Source organism: Pomacea canaliculata, linkage group LG1 (assembly GCF_003073045.1).
Source record: "Pomacea canaliculata isolate SZHN2017 linkage group LG1, ASM307304v1, whole genome shotgun sequence".
Taxonomy (NCBI): Eukaryota; Metazoa; Mollusca; class Gastropoda; order Architaenioglossa; family Ampullariidae; genus Pomacea; species Pomacea canaliculata.
In genome coordinates, this window is record NC_037590.1 from 20,826,404 (window position 1) to 20,853,672 (window position 27,269).

Consider the following 27,269-nt stretch of genomic DNA (forward strand, 5'->3'; position numbering starts at 1 on the left):
AAAAAAATTCCGCCTACGTTTACAGATATGACACAGCTTTTTGTTAAAGGCCGACATTTTCTATTTTCGATAATCCTGCACTCAGCAAGAGCAAATAGGAAATCAGTCACTGTCTTTATTGACAAAATATTTATTTGTCTAGATGGTTTTCATGAAAAACCACTTGGAGAGTGGATAAAATACATATATTATATTTTCAATGTCTGAAAATCATAATTTTCGTCAAAAGTTTATGGCCACATCTGCCTTAACCTCATCACCATACATTTGGATTTTATCCCTTTCTTGACAATTTCTTTTCGTTGTTTACATGTTGTCTGTTCTGACATGTTTCACTCAAACTTTTACAATGAAAAGATTGATCTCAAGCCCCAGGTAAAGCCTATTAGAGAGAAACACTTGCCTGAGCGAATGCCACGTAGAAGAGTTGGTCTCTGGACAAGGGGAGGCCGGGCAGAGCTTTGTCTGATGTCATGGAGTCGTGGTACCGGCGCCAGGCCTAGGACAGGGAGTGCAGCACACAGTCAGCGCAAACTTCTTGTCAGATCAATGAATTCTAGCTTCTCATTGGAGGTAGTGCACTCTAGAAACTTCGCTTCTTCAACATTTATCATCTAGAAAGTATTACTGCCCACGCAATAAAAAGTATTGTTTTGTAGACTTATATAACGATTATACTTGTATTAATATTTCTTTAGAGTCTGCTAACTGATATATCATTATATTTAACTAGACAATATAATTATATTCTCGGTTCGCTCGTTAATTAATTTGTTTTCTATGTAAATGGTCCTACTTAGGGTCCACATGTCATTAGTCAACAACATCCTCGTCTTGTTAGCGTTACTAAAATAAAGTGTCACACGAATCTCTCCCTATATAGAAAGTCCTTTGATATCTAATGATTATATTTTCATGTTTGGGACATGACCTCAAAAGAAACTTATAAGACTTTGTCTGGATATTTCATTAGTTGTAAAAAGGTAAGGAGAAAGAACAGTGTCCTAGGATCCAAACCTGAGATCCGAAACTAGGACATCGGATTACCATTGTACTGGTGTTGAGTAATTTGCCGTGGCGCGATTGGGTTGGGTGTATTATTCGAGTGAAAATATTGAGAGCACAAGAAGAAGAACAAAAAGAACTCTAAGTAGAACTACGACATGACAGTCACACTGATTTTATGGGGTGCTTAGGATGAAGACATATGCAATGGGCGTATTGAACAGAAATCACGTGATGTGACTAATGTGATCACATCAGCTCAGAAACTCTGTATTACTCCACGTCACATCTCAGCCATCATGCTGGAGGAGGTTACCTAGACGCTTGCACAAGCGAAGGTACTAAAATACCCGCCTACCCGATTCTCATCCCTTCCCCGCCGAGATAACAAACACCTTCAACCGCAAGATTCCCCTATAATCAGTAAAAATAGTCTTTTTATCGCAGGTTTCACCTGCCACGTGTGGCAGCCACAAGAGGGTCGATTGCAGCGAGACTTAAAATGCTACCTGCCGTGTATCAAGCGCGCAGCTCCACACGCGCACACCGGAAGCTACAAGTCTTTGTTCTTCTGCGGCCATAGAGTGACGTCACATGCTAATAAAATCCACAAGACTTCTGGAATAATTGCACAGTTCGCTTACTGCACGCGAATTTTCAGGTGGATCCGGACGGATTTTTTGCAGATATTTCGTAAGATTACCTCCGTTTGGAGGAGGAAAGAGACAAACACGTGACTAGGAGCAGCGGGTGGGAGTGTGTCATGGCTGCAAGTCCTCTCTTTTGACCTTCTGCATCTTCTCGTCGTTTATCTTCTTTGTTTGTTTTTCTTTCTTCATCTTTTACTTACATCCCTCTTTTTATTTCCCTTGTTCTTTCTGGGTTTTTTTCTTCATTTTTTTCTTTACTTCATTTCATTATTAACCTTTTTTCTCTGTTTTTTTTTTTTTTCTCCACACACATCCCACATATCATCTATTTATCTATCGATATCTGTGTGAAAGAAAATGTGGGTGTGTTGTATGTGTTTTTGAGTGAGTGTGCGCTAGAGAGAGAAAAAAAAGTGATAAGCTGACTGGTTAAAAGACCTTTGTCTGAGGTCAAAGGCATACACATTATCTAACAGGTTCGATACCCAGTTGAGCAATGAACTGAGCCACTTTGATGTCGATTGGATACTCGAGTTAATGAAACGGAATGCCCTTAGAAAAAGCCTCTGACACCTAACTTCCAAAGACCGAGACAATGTGTGTGTGTGCATGTGCATGATATTTATTATTTTGTCTCAGCTCTATGTATTACTGTACGACGAGAGACTTGACAAGGAGATACTTGAGAAATATACGCGCACACACACACACACAATCAATAATCCCTCTCTTTTTGCACACACACACGCGGACAAACACACACAAACTCACACACACACACACACACACACACACACACACACACACACACACACACACACACACACACACACACACACACACACACACACACAAACACATACACAAACACAAACTCACAAACACACACACGTCTCGGTCTTCGGGGGTAAGTTGTCAGAGGGCCGGATTTGTGCGAGGGCACTCCCTTTCCTTCGCGCTTTTGATATTTCTTTTGATGTTGGAAAGCTACAATTGTAACACGTGTGTCGTGACTGAAGATAAAACTTTACCATCATCACCAACTGAAGCGTGAACTGATCTTTCCAGATCTGCACTTTGTTGAGCTCGCCATCAACCTGAGGAAAAGCAGAATCAGCCTTGCTTCAAACATCGCCTTTCTTTACATCTCACCATTTTAATTCCGGTTACACATTGCCGTGCTTTTATTGTGCAATCTGTGAAATGTGTGTGTGAGACAGAGAGAGAGAGAGAGAGAGAGAGAAAATGAATAAAATATTTGATGTATTTTTATGCATGTGTCATTTATATTCATCATTCTATAACTGTATTACATGCCTTCATCATAGTAAGTAAAATTTTAGCATTGTGATTGGTATTTAATTATCAAAACAACAAAAAGAGTATTATCTGTAAAACAATACGAATTTTTAAAACACACTTATAGCTGTAAATACATCATACATCGAGGCCTCAAAAGCACAGCAACTCACTAAGTAAAAATTCTTCAAAATTAGCTTTTATAACATTGTAAAACGACAGAAATGTTGTCACTAATTTACTTGAATCTTTGTCATTAAACCATAGACACTACTGACACCAAGTGTAAGGAACATTGCTTCTAGAAAGAACACTAAATAAAAAAAAAAACTAAGGTAAATCTCAAATAACTTAGTAACAAGAGCGCTTTGAGACAGATGTAGAAGTGCATTTAATTAATCGTTTCTTTTTCTGTAGTAGTTGAACCATCATTTTCCCTCCTGACTTCCCTGGAGTAGCTGGCCTGATCAGTATTACCTATTGTTTCATATTTACTTCCCTTCCACTAATGCAAGTTATAATTAACAGAAAATGTTACTCGAGCCTTCTTCCAACCCTTTTCTGCAGGTCATCATGTTGTCAAGACAAATGTCACTTAAAACACTCATTTGTTCAGTAACGAGTGTAAACAGAACCCACGCGCTACCTCGTCTCAATGACAAACACAACCACGTGACCAAGATAATGCACGTGGGAGGGAGCCATCGGGACTGCTTGCTTCTTTGTATCAGACTTTCCTCGCAAGATGAATCTAGTCAAAAGCTCGGTACCCATGCTGTTAAGCAGAGTTCCATTAAAATATTCGTCGTCCTCCAGTTAAGGTGTGCAGGAGACTTTGGATGCTAAGCCCAACAGACATTCTCTTCTCCTGCAGACGTCTGATGGCTTTAACGGAGTCTGTAAATGACACGAATTCAGGAATTCCTCTTGCTGAACTCATTTTTAGTTCTGGGCACAGGGTTCGATCAGCTCATTACCAAGATCCGGTTCAAGCCGAGACCAAAGGAAATAGACCAGTGGAAGTCTTGGCTTTCCCTGAAGGCAACATGTCCCACAGAAAGTCTCTCTGTTCCTTGGCAAACTTACTGGGAACGAAAACTAAACTAGTTTCGTTTATAAAGAGAGATTGACAGACACAGAGACTGACAGACAGACAATCTCAAATAAGCAATTAAAATGGGGAAGGGTAACATGACATAGAATGTGTGAGCTACAGTCCTCTAAATCGTTACTGAACCATTCTTGCAAATAAAGCAATCTGAAATCACTTGGTGGCTGAAAGATCATCACATGAGAACAAACCGATAAACAAACCTACTGTGTACACAGTGATGACATGGATGACGTGTCATTACTTAAGGACAAGATTGACACACAGGACCTACCCTGTACACCGTGGTGCCGTAGTCCAACAAGACTATTTTGCTGTATTTCTGAACGAAGCACTGGAGTCGAACCGCCAGCCCCAGGACTGCGCTGTGATTGAGCACACCCCCGGCGTAGTGGTCCAAGAGGTCTACGGAAGAAATTCATTGTCATTAAAATGTTGCGATCGTCATCATCATCATCATCATCATCATCATCATCATCATCATCATCATCATCATCATCATCATCATCATCATCATCATCATCATCATCATCATCTCATCACATCACAGATCATCATCAGACACGCCATCATTATCTACATATCATCTATGACGCATCATCATCTGGTGGTCACACGAATGTGTTTGATCATATGCATATCATGTCATTGTGTGTGTTTGTGCGTGTTTGTGTATGTTTGTGTGTGTTTGTGTGTGTTTTGGGAGAAAAGCTCAGACCACAGACATCTCGAGCCGCTCAATCTTACCCACAAATCCCAGTTTATCAGCAACTTTCGCTGCAAGGAATGTTCCCAGTGAACCGAAGCGCACAGCGTGGACACAGGTGAGTGGTACAGGTGAGGGCCAGGCCGGGACAGACTGGAGTCTGTAAAAATCAGGGAAGTGATTAAAAGCGTGCGAAAAACTACAAAGCAAACATAAAAGACAGGAATACAATGTACAAGAAAAAAATTATAATTTATTTGCGGATATTATGGATACCCGCTGAGTTTTCATTACCATACAAATTTCACACAAGGTTGATTTATCATTAGACTGATTTCCCTGGATGCCTTAAAATCTTTGTTGAAATTTTTGTTCTTTCATCAAGTCATTCTATACGGTATAAGCTTATTTTTCAGTAATTAAAAAAAAAAAGCTGACATTACTGATGTGAAGAGTGTGATGGGACAGATGGAGACAGGTGTGTGTGTGAGAGAGAGAAAGAAAAACAGACTAATGTAAGTGCTAATTTTTTATTCTAGTAAGATAGTGCACTGTGTTAATATAAATAAATAATAAATAAACATGTTATTTATATACGAAGCTCAAAGGAGCTAGCTCTCAGCAATTCAGACAAGTAGAAGACATGGACAGAACACGAAGAAAGAAAAACAACTACGCAGTAAAAAGTAATAAAATAGAAAGACAGAAGAAACAAAGAGGCATCAGGAAACAAATAGCAAGGATGAAATGAAGCATACATCCGAAAAGCACTCACGAAAATTACACATGTAACACATCAAACTTGTCAATTTGTTACCTGTTAAAAACCATCCATCCATCCCACAGAGTTTTTCGCGAGTTTATTCAAACTTATTCTACTTGTTTTCACATATGGTTCTGCATTAGAAAAAAAACCCAACAAACAACATGTCCAATTTTTACAAAAATCCGCCCTTTTATGGTGTTGGTTGGACGTAAATAGCAAGTCTGCCCTACAGTAGTTTGTTTGAAGTTACTCCTAAATGTGAACTCTCTCAGTCTAATGTTGTTGTCCTTGCTGGGGTCTAAAGCCAGTAACTGCATACATTTGCTTCTCAGGATAAGAGGTTTCTTCAGGAAAGTAAGCGTCCATGTAGGCCGAGATAAAGTAGCTAGGTTATAGGGCTGCGACAATGAGGACGATGGTCTGACAGTGCGATGCATGGGATGAAGAGGCGGCGATGAGTGGCGCCGGAGACGAGCGGGAAGAAGTGGACGAGGTGAGGCGATGAATGGCGCCACTGTGACCGGAAAGATCGGACTCTGTCTGCCGCCTGCTTGCCGAGAGCCACCCAGCAACTCCATCGATTCCCTCAGCAACTTGGACGACTTGGGTGCAAGGCTGTCACGTCCCACGTCTGACTGGTCGCCATGGTGCACATCAACAAACCACTTTCTTTTTTTTTCTATCAGTCCTTCTTCAAACAAGGTTTATATATATATATCTTAATCAACCAAGGAAATGCCTTCTTCTTCCGCGAGAAATATATGGTTAAGTTGTTCTTTAATCCACTGTTAATAAAAGCAGGCGTCCTAAATATATAGAAAACGAAAATAATAAACAAGCAAAGAAGGGGAAGGGACAGCAAATAGTCAATGTTAATTCGAGAAAGCTCCATCTTCTATAAAATTCATTTCATCTACCCGTTAAAATCCACCCATCAATGTGTTGTACTTTAGGAAGTGCATATTAACGGGTATAATAAAGGTATAATATGATATAAATACCACAGAAGTTGCCCACCAAATTGTCTTCTTACCTGTAGGCTAACAGCGTGAGTTGTCCCCCTTGCTCTCACAGAGAAACACGCATACAGACTCACGACAGACTGATCGTCTGGAGTCTTTTTACATTCGCAGACATACCTGACTGATCTACAAACTGCGGCTGGACGAAATCGTCAATAATTCACTCTCGTTCATAAAAGCCATATCGCCACTTTTCATCCACTCCAGCTCAGCGGTAATAAAATCTCCAGCATTTCGAAAGTAGGGGTAGGAGGGATAGTGGAGGGGAGGGTAGGGAGAACACACAGCATGCAAGTGAACAGTCGCCTTGCCGCTTATCAAACCCGAGACACAACACAGCTGCTTTTTCAATTATCATGCCAGCACAAAACGACATTTACACACCCGCCAACAGATGGCCACCCTAACACCTTCATGTTGGACTGCCGCGAACAGGAGGTTGTACAGGTAAACAAGATAAAGCTTTCGTATGTGCCTTTGGTGAGCAGAAAGAGAATCTCTGGGAAGTAGGGCTAATGAGTGTGATTCACCACACGGGTATGAGAAAAACACAAGTTTACACAACGCGGTCTTGAAGCAGGGCAAGGATAGAAGAGATCAGATATTTAGGACAAAGTACAGCCGCGATAGCGAGGCTTGGAATGCGCGGCGCCTAAGAGGATGTGAAAAATTGGAGTAAGACATGAAGACAGAGGGATGATCGCAAACACACATAACAACAGGTAGACAAGCGGAGAAAGAAAAAAAAAAGAAGTTTATTTCAATGGAGTAGAGAAAATATACAAAGTGTCTGCTCAAAACATGAATATTCCTTGATGCAAAGAAAAGCGCGTCTGGTATTTACAGGTTTTGTCATTGATAAAAACATCACTTTTTACTTTTATTTCACCAGAGCCAATAAAAAGTATCTTAATTTTGTTTTCTGCGTTTCAGATAGACATCTTTTTGTAGCAAAATGGGTGATATTTCACGTGTAAACTTAATACTTCCTAATAACAAAACCTTTCAATATACGTACGTTTCTAGGACTACGCAAACCTTTGAAAACTATACTAGAATTCCAGTATTTCGTTTGTTCTCTTATAAAAAGAGCTTTGAAAGCTAGATGCTAAGTATAGTCCTATCTTATAAATTAAAACATTTATTTATAAAACGAAGAGTGATTTTCTTTAAAGAACCATGCAAACTATTAGAGAAGAGAGCGAGCTCATTATTTGCTTTGTGTCCTAACAGTTGTGTGTAAACTCTTTTCCCTCAGTGAGCGATTCAGCCTCGGGATGTGAACACTATGTCCTAAGCCCGTGAAAGCTGTGCAGAACCTAGAGGCTTAGCAGTCAGCTAAGGCGTTCTTAGGTGCACATCGTAATGGCTAGGTACGTGTTGTGCGCCTGACCCCACACTGGGTAATGGAAGTGCAGTGGGGTCCGTGCAGACGAATGAGCAGAAAGGTGCCTCTAGCGATAGGATACCAGAAGCAGTAGTTTGCAGATAGTACCCGAGGTTCTGCTAAACAGTTATAAACTTTGCTTGAAGACGTGTCAACATAAATGACTTGTCGATGTGTTTGCTAGTGTTGTCAGGTCTAGAAGACATGTTTGTAGCTACCTGAACGTTCTAGAATACAGGAAGTTTACGTCAGCGTTGGCTTCCGGTTTTGCGCTGAAGGTTCGCCGAGTGATGGAGAAGATAGTCTACTGGCAATCAACTAGCACTGGCTCATAACTAAACGACTGACAACTGTCATGCCAAGGTTTATTTTTCCATAAGATTTTAACCGCCATGCATAAATCAGATTCAAGCATAATTTAGCAATCACAAAGATTTCTGAAAAAAAATGAAAAAAATTGTTTTTGGCAACAGAAACTTTCGAGACTAAAGAAATTATTCAGCGCACAACGCTCCAGATACGTTAACATACCTACCATAGAGTTCTTCCCTCGAGGCTATTCAGACTAAGTCCTCCCTAAGGAATGCAAACTATGTTGAAACCCGTGTAAACAGTTGTTGTAGGGCCTGCACTTGCTCAGTGACCTGTCCCCCCAGGTACAGCTCAATACAGGGTCGCAATGCTCTGTAGTCGCAGCAAACGTTGATACGCCACAACACAGACCCAGGGCCAAGTGGTGCACGATTCTCTTCCAGCATCGGGGTGTGGGTGGGGTGGCTGGCAGGCCTGACCATAAAGCTTAAAGGCTCTGGCACATGCTGAGGGCCTTGATTTTATTAGCAAGAATAAGCGAAGTGTCCCAGCCCCTATAAACAGAGTCCCTTTCACCTAAAATAGCCGCGCTGATCGATGAGGGAGGAGGCCAGAGTGGTAATATAATTAGGCGCTTTGAGAGCGGGTGGATTGTGGCGATACTGTATGCATCGTCAGATGAGGACGGACACGGGGGAGGGGGAACAGTTCAGAGAGAAAGGGGGAGGTAATAAAGGGAGGGAAGCCTTAGATGTTTTTATCTCCCTTGAGGCTTTTGTTTTGGTAAACAGTTGAAAACAGAAATTGAGAGAGAGGGAGAAAGGAAGATATACACAGGGATGATCAGAAGGAGGAAGCAGCGCTATTACATTTACTTGAAATGACAAAAAAGTAACAAAGACACAGGTTTCCACTAATAAACAGGTTTCACAGAAAAAAATACGTAGACGCAGATAAATGATACAAGCAAGGGTGAGGAATGAAAATGAGCTTTTACGATATTCTGTAATTACCATCGCTAGTTTGATAAATCAGGAGAGAAAACAACAATCAAGCAGAAAAGCACCGAAGTCTCGATGAACAAAAGTGAAAAAGTTTGTAGAAAATTCACTAAAATGTGTACAGGTCGAGATTTTTGTAACCCACTGCAGCCCCATGACTGATTTACACAAACAATGGGGACAATTTGAACTTTTTGGTGAATTGATTTAGCAGAGCTTGATTATTTTCTTGCTAAAAGCAAAATTGAAAAAACAATTATGAAATTTTTTTTTTCGAGTAGGATCATGACCAGTGGCAAATAGAAATGAACAATTCTCAAATCAAACAGAGAGAGCACAAACTTGTATTACTGGACTGCTGGCAGACGATTTTAGTTTCCAGTTAACTACTAAAACGAGGCAGTTGTATACAAAGTTTCCGGTTTAGTCACGTTCATTGTTTGGGCTCGCCGAGACTAACAGCAAAGAGGCAAAAGCATTGGTCTCGGCAGACAGCGGAAATCCACCTGTGTGTGAAAACTATTAATTAACAGTATCAAAAGGCACAAACAGTCTGCGAATTTGAATTCAAACTCAACCTCAGAAAAGAGTGCAAAGAGTTTTGCTTTACATAAGAAATAAAGACTAGTTTTTTTTTAAAGAAAATACCCAAATGCAACAGCGCTTAAAGAATAATCATGAATAAAAAAAAATTAATCGTTTTCGCTTAAAAATACCAGCAAATTATATTTATACAGTAAATTAATTGCTACTCCAACGAGACAAATATTTGATGCCGTTGGCTTATATTTTTACTGAAGCTCTAGCTTTTTTTTCTCAGTTAAGTTCAAAGCTCAAGAGTTAAGTAGATAATTTTTTAAAGCCAAACACTAGAAAAAAAAGGCTGGTATTAAAGCAAATCAAACTGCCATTTTTTCCCCCAAAGTAGCCACGAGGCTAGGTCAGCATTCACATGCTGCCCAAGACACCGACGCAGCCGGCCAGTGAGAAGGCAGAAAGATGAATCCCCTACATCCGGAAATTGATTGGTGGAATCGATCTCGGTCAAATCTCCTCTGTCCGGTAATCTGACTGGCGATTCAATAGTTTAGAGGGAGGCGAAGGGCGGACACGCACCACACAGGGTCCGGGTGGTGTTTGAAATTGACTGTGAGATAAAGTATCGGAGGAGGTCCCTCCAAGCCGCATCTTGGATTCTTATCCACTTTTGCTTCTGTCATCGAGCGCGTGGGAAGGAGGGGAAGAGGGTGCGGCGAGTGCTGCGCGCGCCTGCCAGCACTGGAAGGTCAGGAACATCAACGGTTCCCCTCATCACTGGATAAAAGGAATAACTACCAGCTTAGCGGCATTTGGGATAAACCGTCGCCTACCAACCTTCCAGACGCAACTCGCGATCTGAGGAAATGGGCGGAAAGGAATGTCTGGGCTGTCGTCTTTAAGAAAAAAAAAAAAAGAGTGTGTGGAGGGGTACTGAAGCTGACTAACCTCTCGACACACGTTAATATCAACAAGCTTGTTTTCATTCTCCTTCCTTTACACTGCCCGATTTTTGTCTGCCTACATATCTCCTGGCGTCTCGGCCATCTTTAGGGTGTATTTATACCCAGACTTCTTAAAGAGCGATACATTTTCTCACCGCTTCCATGTCTGCCGCCGGCTGTCAGTCAGTTGTAGTATTTAATAAGCAATAATCTTTTAGCTCCCAAAACGCAAGGAAACGAGCTTTTCACTGATGTCCACAGGAATGCAATTTCTACAATGTACTTGAGATTTTCCTAACGGGGGAAAACAACTACAAAATATGCGATAGTTTTCTCTATAGCTGGAGGCTCTTTAGTAGTAGTACGAGTAATACACACGTCATCAAAAAAAAAGATATCACTAAAACTCTAAATTCTTTCCAATTACCGATTTATTACTTATCTGACTAAAAGGCTTTGTTTTTGAATTATAAAATTGTGTGTAATCTGCTATGATTCAAGGTATAATAATAATAATAAAGAACAAAGTTCAGACACATTGAAAGTACTTGTAAGTACCTTCAGCCAACTGAGCAAACGGCATGTATAAATTCCACGCCACCTATGTTTCTATGAAATCATATGTTTCTTTTCAGCATTTCACTTTCATGGATATTTTTTATTCTCGTGCATGCATCTCACGTACATCACAAAAGGTCAATGCCGGTATAAATCAACCCAAGCACCACGAAAGTCTCGCCAGGTTACAAACATGGCTGCCAATATGGCAGGTCCAGCAAATGCCAAAGGGGGATCACTCTCCTTAATCGTTTTTCTTTTACGAGAAAAGTGTGCAACTGGCCGTGGGGAAAATGCGAATGAGCAGACTTGCTTTTCAGCCTGTTACAGCTTCCGCGGCAAGAATGTCTGTAAGAGTGCAGTCAGGTGTGAAATGGTATGGCCATAAGTCGACCCGCCCCTACATACGTCGTGTTAACAAAACCTTAGGGGTCGAAATGGAGTTCTAAAAATAACATAGATACACCCACTTTGGACGACTATAGCATTCTTATCATATTAACTAAGCTGACGTATATTACAGTGTGTGTACATATATAGATATATTACTAGATGCAACAAGTAAACTTGATTGCAAGCAGTCATGGTGAGGATTCAAGTCCTAGGAAAGAAAGAACAGAAAAGAAGAGATAAAACCGAAAAAAATCAGGAAAAGAAAAAAAAATTAAGAGCACTGGAAAGAAAAAATTATATGTATATAAATCTTCGAGAACCTTTTACAATTTCCAAACAAAAACTCATTGTTATAATGAGCATGCCGTTCAGTAACAGAATTTATCTTGGAGATGAGAAAAAAGAGAAAATGGAGAAGTACCTACCACTTAGATCACTTCTAAAAGTTATCATTTAACCTAACATGCAGTTACAGCCTTCTGCTGCCAAAGTTATCCTCTTGGGCTTTCTTCTGAAGTGAATTTAATGGAAAAGGCTTTTAGCGACCTCGCACCATTCTTGCGGGATTTCAAGGTCCAAAACAAAACACGGACAGCTCGCCGCAAGAGTGGGAAATGCGATTGAACTCCCCGCAAAGGAATAAGTGTCAACTTATTTTTCGAAGGATCACAGTTCCTAAACAGATATGAGTGAACCGGAGAAGATGACTGGGAAACAAACGATGGTGGTACCTGAGCAAGACGAGGAAGAAAATGAAAGGAAGAAAGACTATCTTAATTAAGGTGAGAGCTATAAACACGTTGACGACGGTAATAAATCCCATAAACCTTAGAAACTCTGGAATTATTCAAGATTCAGCCTCTCAGATACTTTTGGCTAATTCGAACCGGGTTCAGAGGGTTGTGTATGTGTTGGATGGGTGGGTGGTGATGATAATATTTGTAGTCGTCGGGAAGACAGCAACGGCAACAACAACCATGGTCGTACTGATGAACACTTTTTCCTTCCTTCATCCATCCCTGAAACAACTTTAAAGAGCGCTCTGTAGTTAGAAACCCAGCTGCCATAATGGCTTATAGTCGGGAGAACTGTGGCCATATTGCCAGCAGTGCTCTCCAACTGAATTTTAGTCCCCAGTCCCCGTGTCTGACGCAGACTGGACTGAAAACACGTCCAAAGTCTTTTCTGTGGATTGACTGGTGAAAGCAGCCAGAGAAAAAGACTTTTTCTGATCTCTAAACGTGCCTTGCCGTCTCGTCTCGGCGGCTAAATATTATTTTTAGTCTCTCTGTGTAGATGGTGGTCTGCAAACCTGATTAATGAAGAAGGGTAGTGGCTGCAGAGACGATACGGGAGGCTTCTATAGTCCTATTTCCTGTCGTCTGGCCATCCCAATGCATCGATGACGACCCAGTCATTCGTTACCTTGTTACATCCCATGCCCTGCCTACAAGACCCTGAAATTGCCAACGCAATGGCCGATGTCTAAGAACTGGGAAGAAAACTGAAAACCATTAACAGTGGCACCGCACATGGTCACCGCCAGTAGGCAGAAAAACCTGCTCATTCCAAGAGTCTTGAAATAAACGAATATTTCATCTACATCTGGTCTTAAGAAGTTGTAAAAATTATATATTTTATTTTGTTTCCAGTTTCTCCTTCAGATGAAATTATTTATAAAATGGATACAGAGATTGTATTGGGACAACTAATTAATTTCAGCAAGTGGTTGATATGGTCCTTTTGCAGCACCAAGAATCCAAACGAATTAAAACAATCGTAGAAAATGGGGCAATCACAATGTATCCTCTTGCAGCTTCTCTTGGGGTTTCCCTCGGACACTGGCAGAGACCTGGCACGAGCGACCCCAAGTGAACCCATTTACAAACGCCTCCAGAGTGAAAGGGATTTAACAAGGATGAGACAAATGGGTTTATTGCGGCGCTAAATCACCAACACAACCACTAGGCTCGATCGAAAACTTTTCTCTGGTTACTGCCTCAGACAGCGCAGAGGACCTATGTTCCTAAGAATATTTTTGCTACGCAAGAGACCTGATTCTAATTTTAGTAAAAAGTAACACAGATCGTGTCTACAATTTCATATAAAAGTCGTCAGAAACGATATGTTAGAAAAAAGATTTACACTGTCAACACTCCTGAATTTATGGTCTCGGAAAAAGACATGTTTGAGGCTAAAGCCAGATTGTAAGTGAGCTTCAGAGGACACCACAAAAATGCCGGACTAAAAAAAATAATCCATCTTTTATTTTTGATTTATGTAAAATACTACTTTAATAAAAGGTTTATTTTTAATTTGAATTTTATTATTTGCTTGTTTCTTGTTTTGCGTTTTCGATGTAATTATTTGTGGTAGCTGCCGTCCCCATCCATAGTTTCTAAATAAACCAGTGTTACACTGACACTGACGAAAAGAAGTATAAATATAGTAATAGCAACGAAGGTAGTCTTTACGTTCGGTGCGAATTATTTCTAAAGACACATTCAATCGTCTTTTTTGCTCATTCCTTAATGTGGATCGTTGTAAACAGACAGGTTACTCACCTATTTCTCTCTCTAAAAGAGAAAGAGATATAGAAATAATGAAAGAAAGAGGAATGATAAGAGACAAGGAAATAATGAGAGACAGAGACCGATAAAAATGGTGGAAATGTTTTTTTAAATTAAAAAAAGAGACTGGGAGGAGTCTGCGAGTTAGCAGTAAACTCACACGTCCTACAGGACCATGCACACAGTCGCAAGCAAACCTTTAAAGCAGGCTCTGATGCCGAAGGCCGTCATATCTACAGGTAAACCCCGCACGTCCACCAGTCCCGCCAGGTAGAGCTGGTTACGAAACTTGACCAGCTCATGCACGTTGGCACTAAAGTCATCCTCGTCCAGGTCCAGGCGCAAAGCCTCATGGTCCTTCCCCAGATTCATCAGAAACAGCACGACTTTAATCTTGACCTCGTTGATGGTGATATTCGTTATTTTCCAGGTGTTTTCTGGAGAAATACTAAACAGTCCTTTGAGTATTCCGAACATGGACAGCCGCAAGTGTTCCATCATGTTGTCCACCTCATCCACGCTTCGCTTGAGAGCGTCCTTGTCGCAATGGCGATGTTTGATGGCCGGCATGACGTACTCGACCAAGTCCAGACACTGCTCTTCCTGGGACTGCGGCCGGCCACCGCCTTCCAACGGGTCCTGGCCTGGACCAGGCCCAGGGACATGTCGTGACGTCACCGCCGCCTGGGATGTGCCCTGCGTGCCGTGACCCGACAGGAGCAGAAAGAGGTCAGAGTGCACCAGCGTGTGGAGGATGGCGAACTGCCACAGGGACTTCTTGGGGGTGATCTCCAGCAGATGCTGCAGAGGTCCGCTGAGTCGCACTCGGCAGATGACGACGTTACGTGTGGAGGGCAAGTCCAGAACGAGGCGCACTAGTTCCGTCCAGTTGATGCCGTAGCCGCCGTAGTGGAACTGCAGCTCGGAGAAAGACCGCCGGTCGCCGTCCTCGCACGTCAGGTCCTCGTCGGCCTCCTCCACACCGCGCTCGTCGGACTTGAGTATCTTAGATGGACAGAGGGAAAAGACGTCGTCTTCAAATTGGATATCTTGGTAAGTCGTTTAGTAATGTATCTCTCTCTCCCTCTCTCACACATTTATCCATGCATAGAAAAGTAAATTTTATGCGAATATTCAGTCAAAATAGTTGAATTTTAAAAAATTTACGAAAGAAGCCAGGTGACCACAGTGTTCAACGGAGCGTGAACAGCACGGCGGTAGCTTTGTGTGTGATTCGTGAGTGTGTGACACCTCCACTGGACTCTATGGCCCGCTCCAACGAGAGTAAAGTCTTAACTGATATCCAGACACTACTCAACAAACAAGAGGAAAACATTAAACATCACATAGACGAAGTTAGAGACGAACTGAGACTTTTCAAGTCGGCCATTGATAAACTGTTTACGGAGTTACAGCAAGTTAAACAAAGGCAAGAGTCGCTCGAGAAAACACTGAGAGACTAAAAGATCATGTAGACCAGTCTCTCCAGGTCTTTGATGACAAGCTCGACAAGCTCGAAGGTTTCTCACGCAGAGACAATCTGAAGTTCTTCGGGATATCAGAAACTGGAGATGATTCATACGAAACCTGTGCTGCTACGGTAATACACCTCTTGCAAGAAACTATTCCGGGGAAAGTGTGGCAAACTACTGACATCGTGCGAGCGCACAGAGTCGGCAAGAAAATTGTGCAGCAGGACATACCCGAAACAGAGAAAATAACACGTCCCATAATCGCTAAGTTCACTCGATGGTCTGACAAGTTGGATATACTTACCAAGTCGTGAGAAACTGAGAGCAAAAGGTGTATCTGTGGCTAGTGATCTCACAGAAAGACAACAGTCGATCATAAGTGTTACAGAGATAGCGGGGTGCGTGCGTTCTACAGAGGAGACCGGCTCGTTGTTGGAGGATCCTTACACCAAAATACGAACAGACAACAGGAAGAGAGGGAGAATCCTCGAACCTACGCGGACAGCTCCCCTCTCTGCACCAGACAACCCTACAGCAACAGACTGATGAATACACACCAACAACAGCGCAGCAGAACAAAGGAGTCCGACAGCACCGAGCAGTCAGTCCTACCTACTCTACCTCTTTGGAACCGCTATCTACCTCTGCAATCAGAAGATGAGGAAGAAGATACCACGGATTACAGGCTGATAAGCATGGGGAGCAAATTGACACAACGCTGCTACTGGCAGAGGGGCAACAGTGGAAAACCGCATTCCAAGAGAATTCAGTACACACCAACCACAATAATACACGCCTTAGGCAACATTAGCAACAACCTACAGATGATTCCGACTGCTATCTTGCTACTAAATACCCTTCTGAATCCAGTATTACAATACATCTCGGCGACAATACAAAGGGGAAGGACACACATCCATACACCAGTATAACAGAAGCCAACAACAGCCAGACAGCCGATGTCAGCAGCGGTGTCCACCTGACAGAAATGTGCAGTATCGTCCACCCGGCATCGGTGTCCTCGGCTAGTCGTGACCCAGAACCACGCACGGGTACCCGTGCTGACTAGCCGGGTAAAGACAAGGAGCACGGCGGCCGGACACGCTGAAGAGGTCAAAGGACACAACAGCTGATGAGAGTGACAGTACACGTACACCCAAACGCGCAAGAATAAGAACGGAGGAGCAAGCGAAAGGGAAAGAAGCAAGGCTCTCTGGACAGTTATACATGTATAAGTGACAAGAACACCTCAGATAGTGCAACAAGATCACAACCCAAGTGGAAATAGGAAAAACTGGCCGTCAGGCAAGGCGTTTGACTTTTGCTAATTATAACGTAGGAGATAACTTGTTGGTAGATTATCATGTCATTTGACTTTATTTGTTTAACAGGGACGCACATGGAGATACTCTTAACATCCTGCAGAATACATTAGATTTATGCCCTGCAAGAATTGTTTAAGCAGGGCCGATGGTCAGGTGGGGTTCTTCTTATGGTAAAAAAGCTGTGGTCACAATATATAAAGGAAGCAAGATTTGATTCAACCAATATAGTTACACTGAAAATTGATAAAGAATTAATGAACTCTGACAAAGATGTTATCTTGATACCAATCATATCATGCTATGTAGACATGTAGCGCAGAAGGCGCCCTCTTTACAATTCGTTAGATATAAAAGATGGCATTCACCTATTAGAGGAAAGTGTATTGCAGTATATAGATAAACATGAATTCTACTAAATTTCATGTGGAGGACAGTGTCCGAACAGTTAGTACAGATGATGTTGTAATTATTTTCCTTCTATGCCGCATTGTGTTACCATTATGTATGTATCCCCCCATGTCAAAATGACTATATGAGTCACTGACATTAAAGATCTCGTACTCTCACACATTTATCCACACAAAGACAAAGAGAAGGACGGACAAACCACCGCATAGACAAAGGAAAAATATATATGAGGCAGGCTGGTAAGGAAAGACAAACTTGTGGAGCACGGAACAGACTGACGGAGAGAAGTAAAAGAAGATAGTGATATAAGTGTTATAAGTAGTTTTTTTCGGAAATGTTTCTAAATAATAATTTGAAAAAGACTAACCTTTTCCTTACTTTAATTTCAAAGGAATATTATTGAATTCGCACTCGTTGTGTGATATTTTCTTTCATACAGAACTAAAAATAATGATTTTACTTCCATTTCTGGCCTCTTTGGAGATATAGTTTGGACATAACATCAGTTGCACTAAAAACTGCACTAAAATTTTAAAGTCCGCATTCAATGCTAACAACAAGCTTTACTCATCCTTCAGCATGTTTTTATCTCTTACCCGCTTAATATTGGATTCCAGACGAAGGAAAGTCTTGCACGACACCCGGGACGGAGAGGCCTGTGTAGTTGGTGCGAGCTAACAGTGATAACAGCAGTTGTTCTAGAGAGCGCCGGCTGGATTTTGTCTCCTGCAAGAATTCAAAAAAAAAAACTCCTGTCATTAGCCAACAACAAGTGCTTCATGTTTAACTCAAAGTAAATATAGATAAATGGACAGACAGAAAAAGATGAGCAGATTTGTGAGTGGTTTGTGCATGCGGGAAATGTCTGTGCCCATAAAGACCAAGATATTTCAACTGACAATGAATGTGGATGGTTGCAGGCTGTCAGGGATGGTGATGTGGCAGGCAAGTGGGTGGGAGTCAGTGCAGGGTGGACAGGATGAGCCACACGTGTTGAACAAGTTACAGCGAGAGCATTAGTAATCAGCCCTTTCAGAAATAGTTTAGAATATTCTAGAAGGGGGATAGTGGGATAGTATAATTAACCGTCACTGGCTTCACTTCCCATCGAGACACGACAGGTGCCAAGACACAACGTGCGGCAAGTGAAGGATGGTTTTTTCCGGAGAAGGTGCGGTGACCACTTTCTTGTCCCTGGATTCACACAGTTCGGACTTTTATCATTGTTTGTGTAGAACTCTTTTAAACTCCTTTTATGTATTACTGATAGAAGCAGTGGTTAAGCTTAAATGGACACCGCTCTATGACTCCTGACATGAGACGCTTGTCCCTGTTGTCCCAATGTTGCCCCGGAGCATCAACTTACCCTCGCTTCTTAACTACAGCCCCATGTATGGAAAAAAAAACTTATATTGGTACAGAGCTGTGAAAATTTCCCGTTGAAATTATCGGAAGTGTCATGTAAGTATAATGAGAAACTCTTTGATGAAATGAATGTGAGTTTTTTTAAGCAGCGAGTGCTGTGGCATTCCTATAATAATTAAAAATAGACAGGGACTGCACGAGACAGATAAATGTTTCTTTGTTCAGGAATGAATGAACGTGAAAATGTCAGGCGATATTGCGTGAGTGTTGAGGGGCACATGTTCGTGACAGGCTCATTCTAGATTGCTCCGATTTGTTAATGATCTTGAATTGCATGCATTAACAAAAAAATTTTGTAAATAAGTCTAAAGAAAAAAAATCACATCAATCGGTAAAAGGTTGAAGGTCGTTTGTAAATACTGGGGAGTAAGACGTTAGAAACCTCACTTTTCTGAAAGCCATCTTTATATGAGAGGTGCCCATCTCCTCTCCCATCAACCCTACCTTTCCAAACTTTCTATAGAGCTAGGTACCCTTTTCCGACAGGTGTGCTGGTGCGACAGAGTTATGGAACTTGTGCGCCACCCCACATCCAAAAAAAAAAATTGAACGCCAATGCTTTAACTCCCTCCATCCACCCTTTCCCCTGCAACATAAACACAATATAACGTGTATCTGTATATGTTTGTGTGTGGGTGAGTATATATATATGTTTGTGTTCGAGCCTGTGCGTGCACGGGCGGAGCGACCGCAGTGTGACGAGACGACTCGTCGGATGCTCGGGAAAGGACTCGACGCGCCCACGTCCGCGACCCTCCGCCAGCTGATCGATGAGCAAAATAAGATTCCTCCTTTTAAAAACAGTTTCAAGAGTGACGGAACCAAGACCCGTGCGACGCAGGGTCGCTTCCCCACCATTGAGAACTGCTGGTGGCGACTCTCGGCGAAGCTCCGCTTCTTTTCACACGCCGCCTGGTCCCACACTGAAGCAGCAATTGTGGCCATAATGCCGGCACTGCAATCATTGACCCGTCCTTTCTGGGCCCGAGACATTCACTTTAGGAAATACCGGCACCCTATAGTTAGGATCAACGGAGCTGAGGGGAGGAAGAAATCTGGAAACCGGAGAAAGGCGAGATGGATTGGAGGGGAGAATAGATTTTTGCCCCGATTCGTGCAGCTGGGGTTTCCTGGGTTTTTGTCTTGGACGTCGTTCCGCGCCCAGCGCCTGAGAACCGCGTCAAGCAGCGCCACCTTTGATGCCGGTGCTACCGACGCATCACTAGCACCTGGGTGGGTCTGGCATGGGTCTCGAATGGGTTTCAACCAAAAGATTTTAAAATGCACTTCGCTCTGCAGTGTGCACTCTTGCTCTACTCTTCATTAATGAACAAACATTTTGTATTGGTTTCAATAAAGATTTTTTTTTCGTTAATGCATGTATTACAAGGACAGATTTTTTTAATGAATGTTTGCATTAATGAATAATATTCATTCACAAACTGATTAATTCCTTTGATATTTTTGTGCTTTATGCACTTCATAGAAAATTATTTGTTGACAAATACAATGATGCCGCTTTGTGTAATTTTTCTCCGCATTTCAACAGTGCGGATAATGTCCTCGTAAAGTCTAGTTTTTCCTTCTCAAGTCCTGAAAAACACAGGTGATGCTCCAAAGCTGACGACCAACGGAATCTGCTATCAATATTTTCATTTTCTCGCGAGCTCCATCACCGGATGTCACGACTGGCCTCGCTCGACGAGGGAGTTTCAGCAACCGTGTCAGTGCATCTCCAGACGCCATCCATCATGTCGGACCTCTGGTGGCTAACGGAGATCTGCTTCTGTCTTTTGATTGAAATTGTTGCACTTTCTGTCGAGGCCGGCTTGTCGTGGATGTGAACAGTTTTCTGTCAGCTTGCTATTGCAGTTTTAAGAGACAGCTGTCGCTTCACCGTGGTGACCATCGTCAGTTTTTGCCGGTTTGAGAGACGATTTGCTTCATAGAGAATTTTTGGATGTTGTACTCGAATTTAGGATGTTGCTTCTCTGATTTTTGTAAATCTCTCGCGGGTCGTGATCTTTATAACTGTTGTTTTCGAAACTACTTTTGAGTCTCTCATACACTCATGCACTCTCTCTTCTTATTTAAAGACGTATTTTACAATACTTCTTAGAGGAGACATGAAATATTATCTGTTTGTTGAATATTCGCTTCCAACAGTAAACAACAAAAGTACACATACAAATTATGACCATCTTTGATTGGATACGAACACATTTAGCACTCTTGAGAAAAACGACCTCTTGGAAAATTGAAAAAAAAAAATTCATCTCATTTAAAAGAAACGCCCTAACAACACTTTATCTGCTGCGTTCCTTGCCATCCTCTCGAAAAAAAAGAAATCAGTCTTGGTCAGTCTAGTCTTGTCTTCACAGTAAAGGCCGGTATGACATTCAGGAAATCCTGTGATGAAAGAAACATAAAAGAATTCTGACTTTTTCTTCTGTCGGCCTTACTCCGCGACATTTAATTTTCTGAGGGTCACCATATCAAAGAGACGTCACTCACATCGAGAATTGGGGGTCAGACTACCCAGGAGTGTCCGAAATAACGCGGTCGCCGCCTTCAGTACAAGCATGACGTCACTGCCCACACGATGTCTGAACACGAAGTCTCCAAGGACCGAAGCTCGTCGTCGTCGTCCTCGTCGTCAACTAGTTTATATTTTAATATGTAGCTGTATATCTTTGATGTGCATTTTATTCACAATTTTATTTTAATGTATCTAAGGTTGATGATTATATGGTTACAATAATAGAAAAAACTAAACCTCAATGAATTGTTATTGTGCGCGCGCGTGGACCTCATCAAGATTCTATTAATTTTGGTCCGCGGGAACACACGGCACGAGGAGGCTGTAGAGAACCGTCAGACATGATTGAGGATCGCTCTAAAACTGCCTGACATTCTCAAACGAAAAAGAGCGACTGATAAAGTTGTCTAACATTTGGTTGTATTATTTTTTCCCCGAGCTTTGATCATTTGGATCGGACAAAGTCCGTGTCTGCCGTCCTGTCGCGTATCAACCACAGATCGTGTACTCTCGCAGACAAGTGAATGGCAGTAATCGAGTACTGCAAGAACAAACGAGCGGAGAGAAGCTTGAATCTCTTCCATCGACAGCAGATGGCTAATACAGAATATTAGGGATAACTGCGTGTAAGCATGTAGACAGGGCGTTGTGTGGTGGCAGGTGATCATGCTAAGAACTGGGGACGCCAGGGTTCAAAGCCTTTCGAACTGATCCTATCTCATCTTGCATTTTTTTCTGTCTCTGCACCGCTCTAAATTTTTTTGTTCCAGGCTTCCCATACATGTAGGTTTACGTGTATGTTTGTGTTTGTTTATGACTGCACAGTGACCACATTCGAAGTTGTAAACATCTACCTCTGTCGTGAAAACCTCCAACACCTGGTGGTCTCCCTGTCTCAGTTTTTATTTCCCTTTACTGCCTTACCCATCCCTTTCTCCAATCCCATCCTTGCTTTCGGCAGTTTATTATTATTATCATAATCATCATCATCATCATAATATTGAGTTTGATGGACAAAGGACAAAAAGGACATGACAGGGATGAAAGTCGTTGTTAAATAGGAGAATGAGGAGAAAGTCATACGTAGACATCTTTTACTCTTATTCAAAAACAGTCGACATTTCACAATATGAAAATTCTCCGAAGAACTAAAAAAAAAAGAGTTACCATTTCACAATATAAAAAGTCCCATCACTATCCGTCACTGACGCAGGTAGCGAAAGTGAAAAACTTTTCCTAGCTCAGGCAATTTATTCTTCTTTTCTTTCCTTCGATGAAAGCGCTAGCGACTATGGTAGCTCTTTGAGAAATGCAAAACAATGGCGACAATGTCAGAATAGTCTATTAATAGCAACACTTTGATTTGTCTCACAGGTAGGACCTGACCTTTAGGAGGGCGCGACAGCAGATGCGAAAGTCGATTGCGAGCCAGAGGATCAACCTGATGTTGTCAATCATACTACAGAGAGCTCAGTGTGCGAGTATGGCAGCACACACAGCCAATGTACAACAGAAAGCAATATGTTACACAATTTGCTTCCCTTAGCTTACAACATCTACATCAGTGACAGAGTCTGACAAAGTCTGACCTCGTCTTAAACATCCATTAGGTCTTCAAAACTCGTCAAAATCAAGTTTTCGGCCAAGGCGAGTCAACTTTGAAAAGGATTTCGAAAAATTCTCGATTAAATACTAGAAAAGAAATCAGTGAATTAAATTTATCATTTGCTTGCTTTGAGCATTCCACACACCATCCATATTTTCGGAACAAGATGACCAGGAGATGTGGCTGGACTGGGTGAGAAGCACAGAGGCCAATCGCTCCAGACTTGTCTTGGCTCTCTGTCATGGAACATTGGCTGCAGATATCCACTTGAACCTTCTTAGGCTCTGAGCAGATTTCTTATGCTCCAGACCCTCTCTGTCCTCTCTACTTTCCTATTTTTCTAGCTTGACACTGACATTGGCATTGCAAGTGCTTCGTTTTCACAGCGTCCGTAAATGATCTTTTCAAGACATGTACTCTTAATCATCAGTAATATGTCGCAAAAAGATTATTCCTACCCCTGTCTACTTTACCAAATCCCACATGACTTTCAGGATTTATTGAAAGCTGCTTGCTGGAGGGCAAAATAACAGACTTTCCTGTCACCTGGATGCCGAAGCAGGAAGTCGACCTCTCGAAGTACTGCGCAGCATTGAAGGTGGATTACTTTGCAAAATCAGCAAAGGACAAAGGAGCTAGGTGGGAGGAGACTATTTCTATTAACACGCTTGACAGGTGTCAATCTTTCTGTTATTTTTTCCTTCCTTCTCATTTTTGCACTCCGCCATGCGAATGGCCTGAACAAAGAAGGGACTAACAGCTGCAGCAGCAACATTTGATGAAGTAGAAGCAGCATCACTGAAGTTAGAGCTGACACCACAGGGATTGGAGGGGGGTGTTGTGATGGGGAGGAGGAGAAGAAGAACGTGTCTTTGTTGCTTTGGCGACGTATTTGTCCTAATGGGTCTGACTTCCTTTTTTGTGCCAGATGATCTCAGAACTCGGCGAAGCAGCGGGGACACTTACCCACAGACGCTGCTCACACCTCATTTCTTATTTACACCCTTAAAGAAAGAACTGATGCAATAAAGGAATACAAAGCCTCACTGGTGCCGTTGACATCTCACTGGTGTAGACACTGGTGACATTGTCTTTCAGCCTTCTCACTAAACAAATTTTTTTTTTCAGATCGCAGTAAACTTGCGAGGATCTGATGGGAGGTAGATGAACACGAACGGTGTGAATCATCAAAGGAGACATTAAGCAGCTCTAAGACCGGCAGAAGATTTAAAATGCACAAAACTTTTTTCTGAACATTTCTCAGTCCCACTGAGGCTGTAAAAAACAACAGATTTCATGTGAAATGGTCCTGAACATCGGAATTTTTTGTGTTGCCGGTACAAGCGGCGGCTCCTAACAGCCCTGTAACATATTACGATTGTAGGTTTGTCTCCAGAGAATTGTTCATTTGTATCGTGTCAGTGTTTATCATTAGCGGGGAATTGTCAACATCATATCCCCAAAGCACAGTCAGTTGGACTTTTTGTCCTGGGCTTCTGAAGACAATTAATGGTGCTCGTCTCAACAGCCACTACTTCAGAAAGGATCCAACGAAAAGTATTCCACTAAGCAACCACGGTGGTTGTAGAAAAACTGAGAGGCATCTAAACTCATTGAATCGTGTTGTTGATGTAGGAAGAATTGAAACAAGTCGTGTGAAGTGAATCATGACTGAGCACAATTTACACACAGACCAAACACAGCCGCACCCCGTAATGATCATCTACAGTCATTACACCCCCATTGGTCACATCGATACGATCTTGCGACTTCAAAATGTCCAGGACAACAAACACAAAGGTATGCAATTACGCATCAATTATCATTACCGTGGAGAAATTACTACCCACTTAGTCGGCAAAGAAACTGGAAAGCTCAGAAAATAAAAGTGAGCGATGCGAAACGTGTTTTGAGAGACCAAAAGAGTTTTCTTCAGGCAGGGGGATGATGGAGGATTGTTTTGTAAGGGTAAGCTCAGTCTATAAGTCTAGAGACAGGTAATACTGGAATTTTATAGACAGCAAAACCACCATCGTGTCTGTAATGTTCATTACCTGGCCTGGTTGACTGTCTACAGATCTCGACAGCACGGTGTTTGATGACTGTAACGGATTCCGGTACTCAGAAAATCTGGAAACAATCTGAGGAAAATAGTTTAAAGCAATTTAGAGATTATCCTAAAAAAAGACAACATAAATTACTTTTTGTAATCAATATCAACATCTTGAAAAAATTACATATACCACCAAAGCAATGCTAAAGTTTTAAACAGTTTTATGATGAAAACAAAACGACTATAACACACCGTACAGAAAAATATCAAAAGTATCAGGATGTGGGAGGTGAACATTTTCAGGTTTGATGAAATACTCTGTAGACGTGTAGTTGATAAAAGAATGCAGCCCACCCACCAAACATAATCAATTCGGCAACGACCAAGCCACCTCTCATCTGCAATCGTTAAGGCTATTTCGGTTCCCACCCGGGTGTGTTGTGATCCTTCATGTTGAAGAACTCAGGAAAAAAGTAAGGACATGTCTGCCCATGTCAATGAGTGTGCAGCTTCTCAGAAGCGAATCTCTATGTGAGAATATGTGAGACGGAACGTCGGAACATTAAAGTAAGAAAAGGTAGACGATGGTGGCTCTCTACTGCTCAAAGAAATAATTCAATTGCAATTAATCAACATCCTACTCGCTATCCTTACCGCTATTCAGAGGGTTAATCAAAATACACGGAGGGGAAGGAAGTTGGGGGAGGAGAGGGACAAGACAACGACCGTATGCGGTCGACTTACTGAAATCTTGTTGGGGCCATGGACGACGACCCTGAAAAAAGGACTCGCCCCATAAAGTCTGGTCACGTTGGCCACTAGTGGGGTGATGTCAAAATTACTCACTCCGTCTCTCTCTGGGGCCGAGAGTCCGCCGAGCGCGTCAATCACTTCAGCCACTGGAGAGTAAAAAGTTTGCCAGCCTGTGAGACGTCAATATAAGTGCAGGGCCGGCTTAATGATCAACTAGTTCTGAGATGATTCCGTATGCACGGCATATTCCTCATTTTGTATTTGTATTTATTATTATTTTTTGCATCTTCCGCTTCGGTGATCAGATGCAGAAATGGAGATGAGGATCAGTTCTAAAATAAGCTCATGGATTAAAGCCAAGAACTCCTGGCGGATTTTCTTACATGTTTTAAAATAGTTTTTTTTTTAATTTTTGGTTAATACGTTTGACGTATGTATATGAACGATTATCAGAATATATATTCACAATCATAAAACTTAAGTTTTCACGCAATGGAAGCTTTGTAGTGAAATATTTTAAGGTAATGTACTCGAAACAAAGAATAAAAGTTTTTCGTGGACCGATCATAGAGCTAAAACCTTCCTGGACTGTCGGCCTTGGTGCAGAGCAGCCAATCACAAAGAGCCGGGCAACAAACTCACCAATGGCTCGCGTTTGCTCGTCCACCACCGTCGGACGGAAGAGGCAAGACCGGAAAAGTGTCCGAGCCTTGCTCAAATAAGTACTGTCCTGTGAATCATAGGAACTGGACAGGCGGTCTGAAAAGAAAGTCATGTTTAAGATTTCGCGACATTCATGCGAGTTATTGCAAAAACAAAAAACAAAAAATCAAAAAACATCACCCATAAAAGATCAAGAAAAACACTCTCAAACATGTATTAAAAGACAATCTATAACATTTTACATTCAAGTCAAACCAGGATGACGAACTAAGTTTCCACTTAATTAAAAAATATTACAGATTTAAATCGCATAATATCTACAATATCTATATTTAATCCTAACAAAAACATATATAATTTTCTAAAGTTACTAACACAGGCCTTGACAGCTTCTTATTAATTAAAGATTTTTAAATGTTTTATTATTTCACTTTGACAAAAAAACTGTTTATAGCGAAAATTTATATTTTTAAAAACTCCCAGGACTTGTGATCTCTCCCTTTCTATTTCTAAATATTTTTCTCCCTATCTAAATAACACAGAAATAAAGTAATTATGAATGAAAATTGGTTTTAAAGTCAGGAAATACTGTAACCGTTGTCGAGAACCGGTCTTTTTGGATGACTACATGCAAGGAATGAGAGGGCAAGATGGTCTCTTCCGTTATTTGCACGTTTTTTGAGTCGAGTCTTGTTTGTGGCTGTCGTAATAAAGACGAAGATGCAGCAGTTGGAGTGGTTTAGACTGGAAGTGGATGGGAAAAC

The 27,269-nt window shown here is 41.7% G+C and overlaps 2 protein-coding genes across 3 annotated transcripts in view; both read right to left on the minus strand.

The window, feature by feature from the left end:
* Window positions 1–400: 400 nt before the first annotated feature.
* On the minus strand, window positions 401–15,992 carry LOC112560489. The gene is made up of 6 exons (XM_025232389.1): window positions 15,965–15,992; window positions 14,459–15,295; window positions 4,813–4,931; window positions 4,340–4,470; window positions 2,687–2,752; window positions 401–499 (listed from the first exon to the last, which is right to left on the minus strand). The coding sequence occupies exons 1-4, from the start codon at window positions 15,990–15,992 to the stop codon at window positions 4,372–4,374; spliced, it is 1,083 nt and encodes a 360-aa protein (XP_025088174.1). The 3' UTR covers window positions 401–499; window positions 2,687–2,752; window positions 4,340–4,371.
* Window positions 15,131–27,269, minus strand: part of LOC112566849 — a 68,485-nt gene continuing 56,346 nt past the window's right edge. The window contains exons 4-8 of one of the 2 annotated variants that reach the window (XM_025243248.1): window positions 26,485–26,601; window positions 25,834–26,012; window positions 25,091–25,177; window positions 18,063–18,192; window positions 15,131–15,266 (exon numbers count right to left, since the gene is read on the minus strand). In XM_025243248.1, coding sequence (XP_025099033.1) covers window positions 18,067–18,192; window positions 25,091–25,177; window positions 25,834–26,012; window positions 26,485–26,601 — 509 coding nt within the window. In that variant the 3' untranslated portion in view covers window positions 15,131–15,266; window positions 18,063–18,066. The remainder of the gene's footprint in view (window positions 15,267–18,062; window positions 18,193–25,090; window positions 25,178–25,833; window positions 26,013–26,484; window positions 26,602–27,269) is intronic. The other variant, XM_025243256.1, reaches the window with a different exon arrangement.

Bases quoted from the DNA above. Each gene is read 5' to 3' on its own strand.
- LOC112560489 (XM_025232389.1), bottom strand. From the start codon at position 15,992: ATGGGACGTGTTATTTTCTCTGTTTCGG. The intron at 4,932-14,458 runs GTTTGCTTGCGA...TGATTTTTACAG, and splicing joins CATCAGAGCCTGCTTTAAAG to ACTCCAGTCTGTCCCGGCCT. The intron at 4,471-4,812 runs GTAAGATTGAGC...TTTCTTCCGTAG, and splicing joins TGATAAACTGGGATTTGTGG to ACCTCTTGGACCACTACGCC.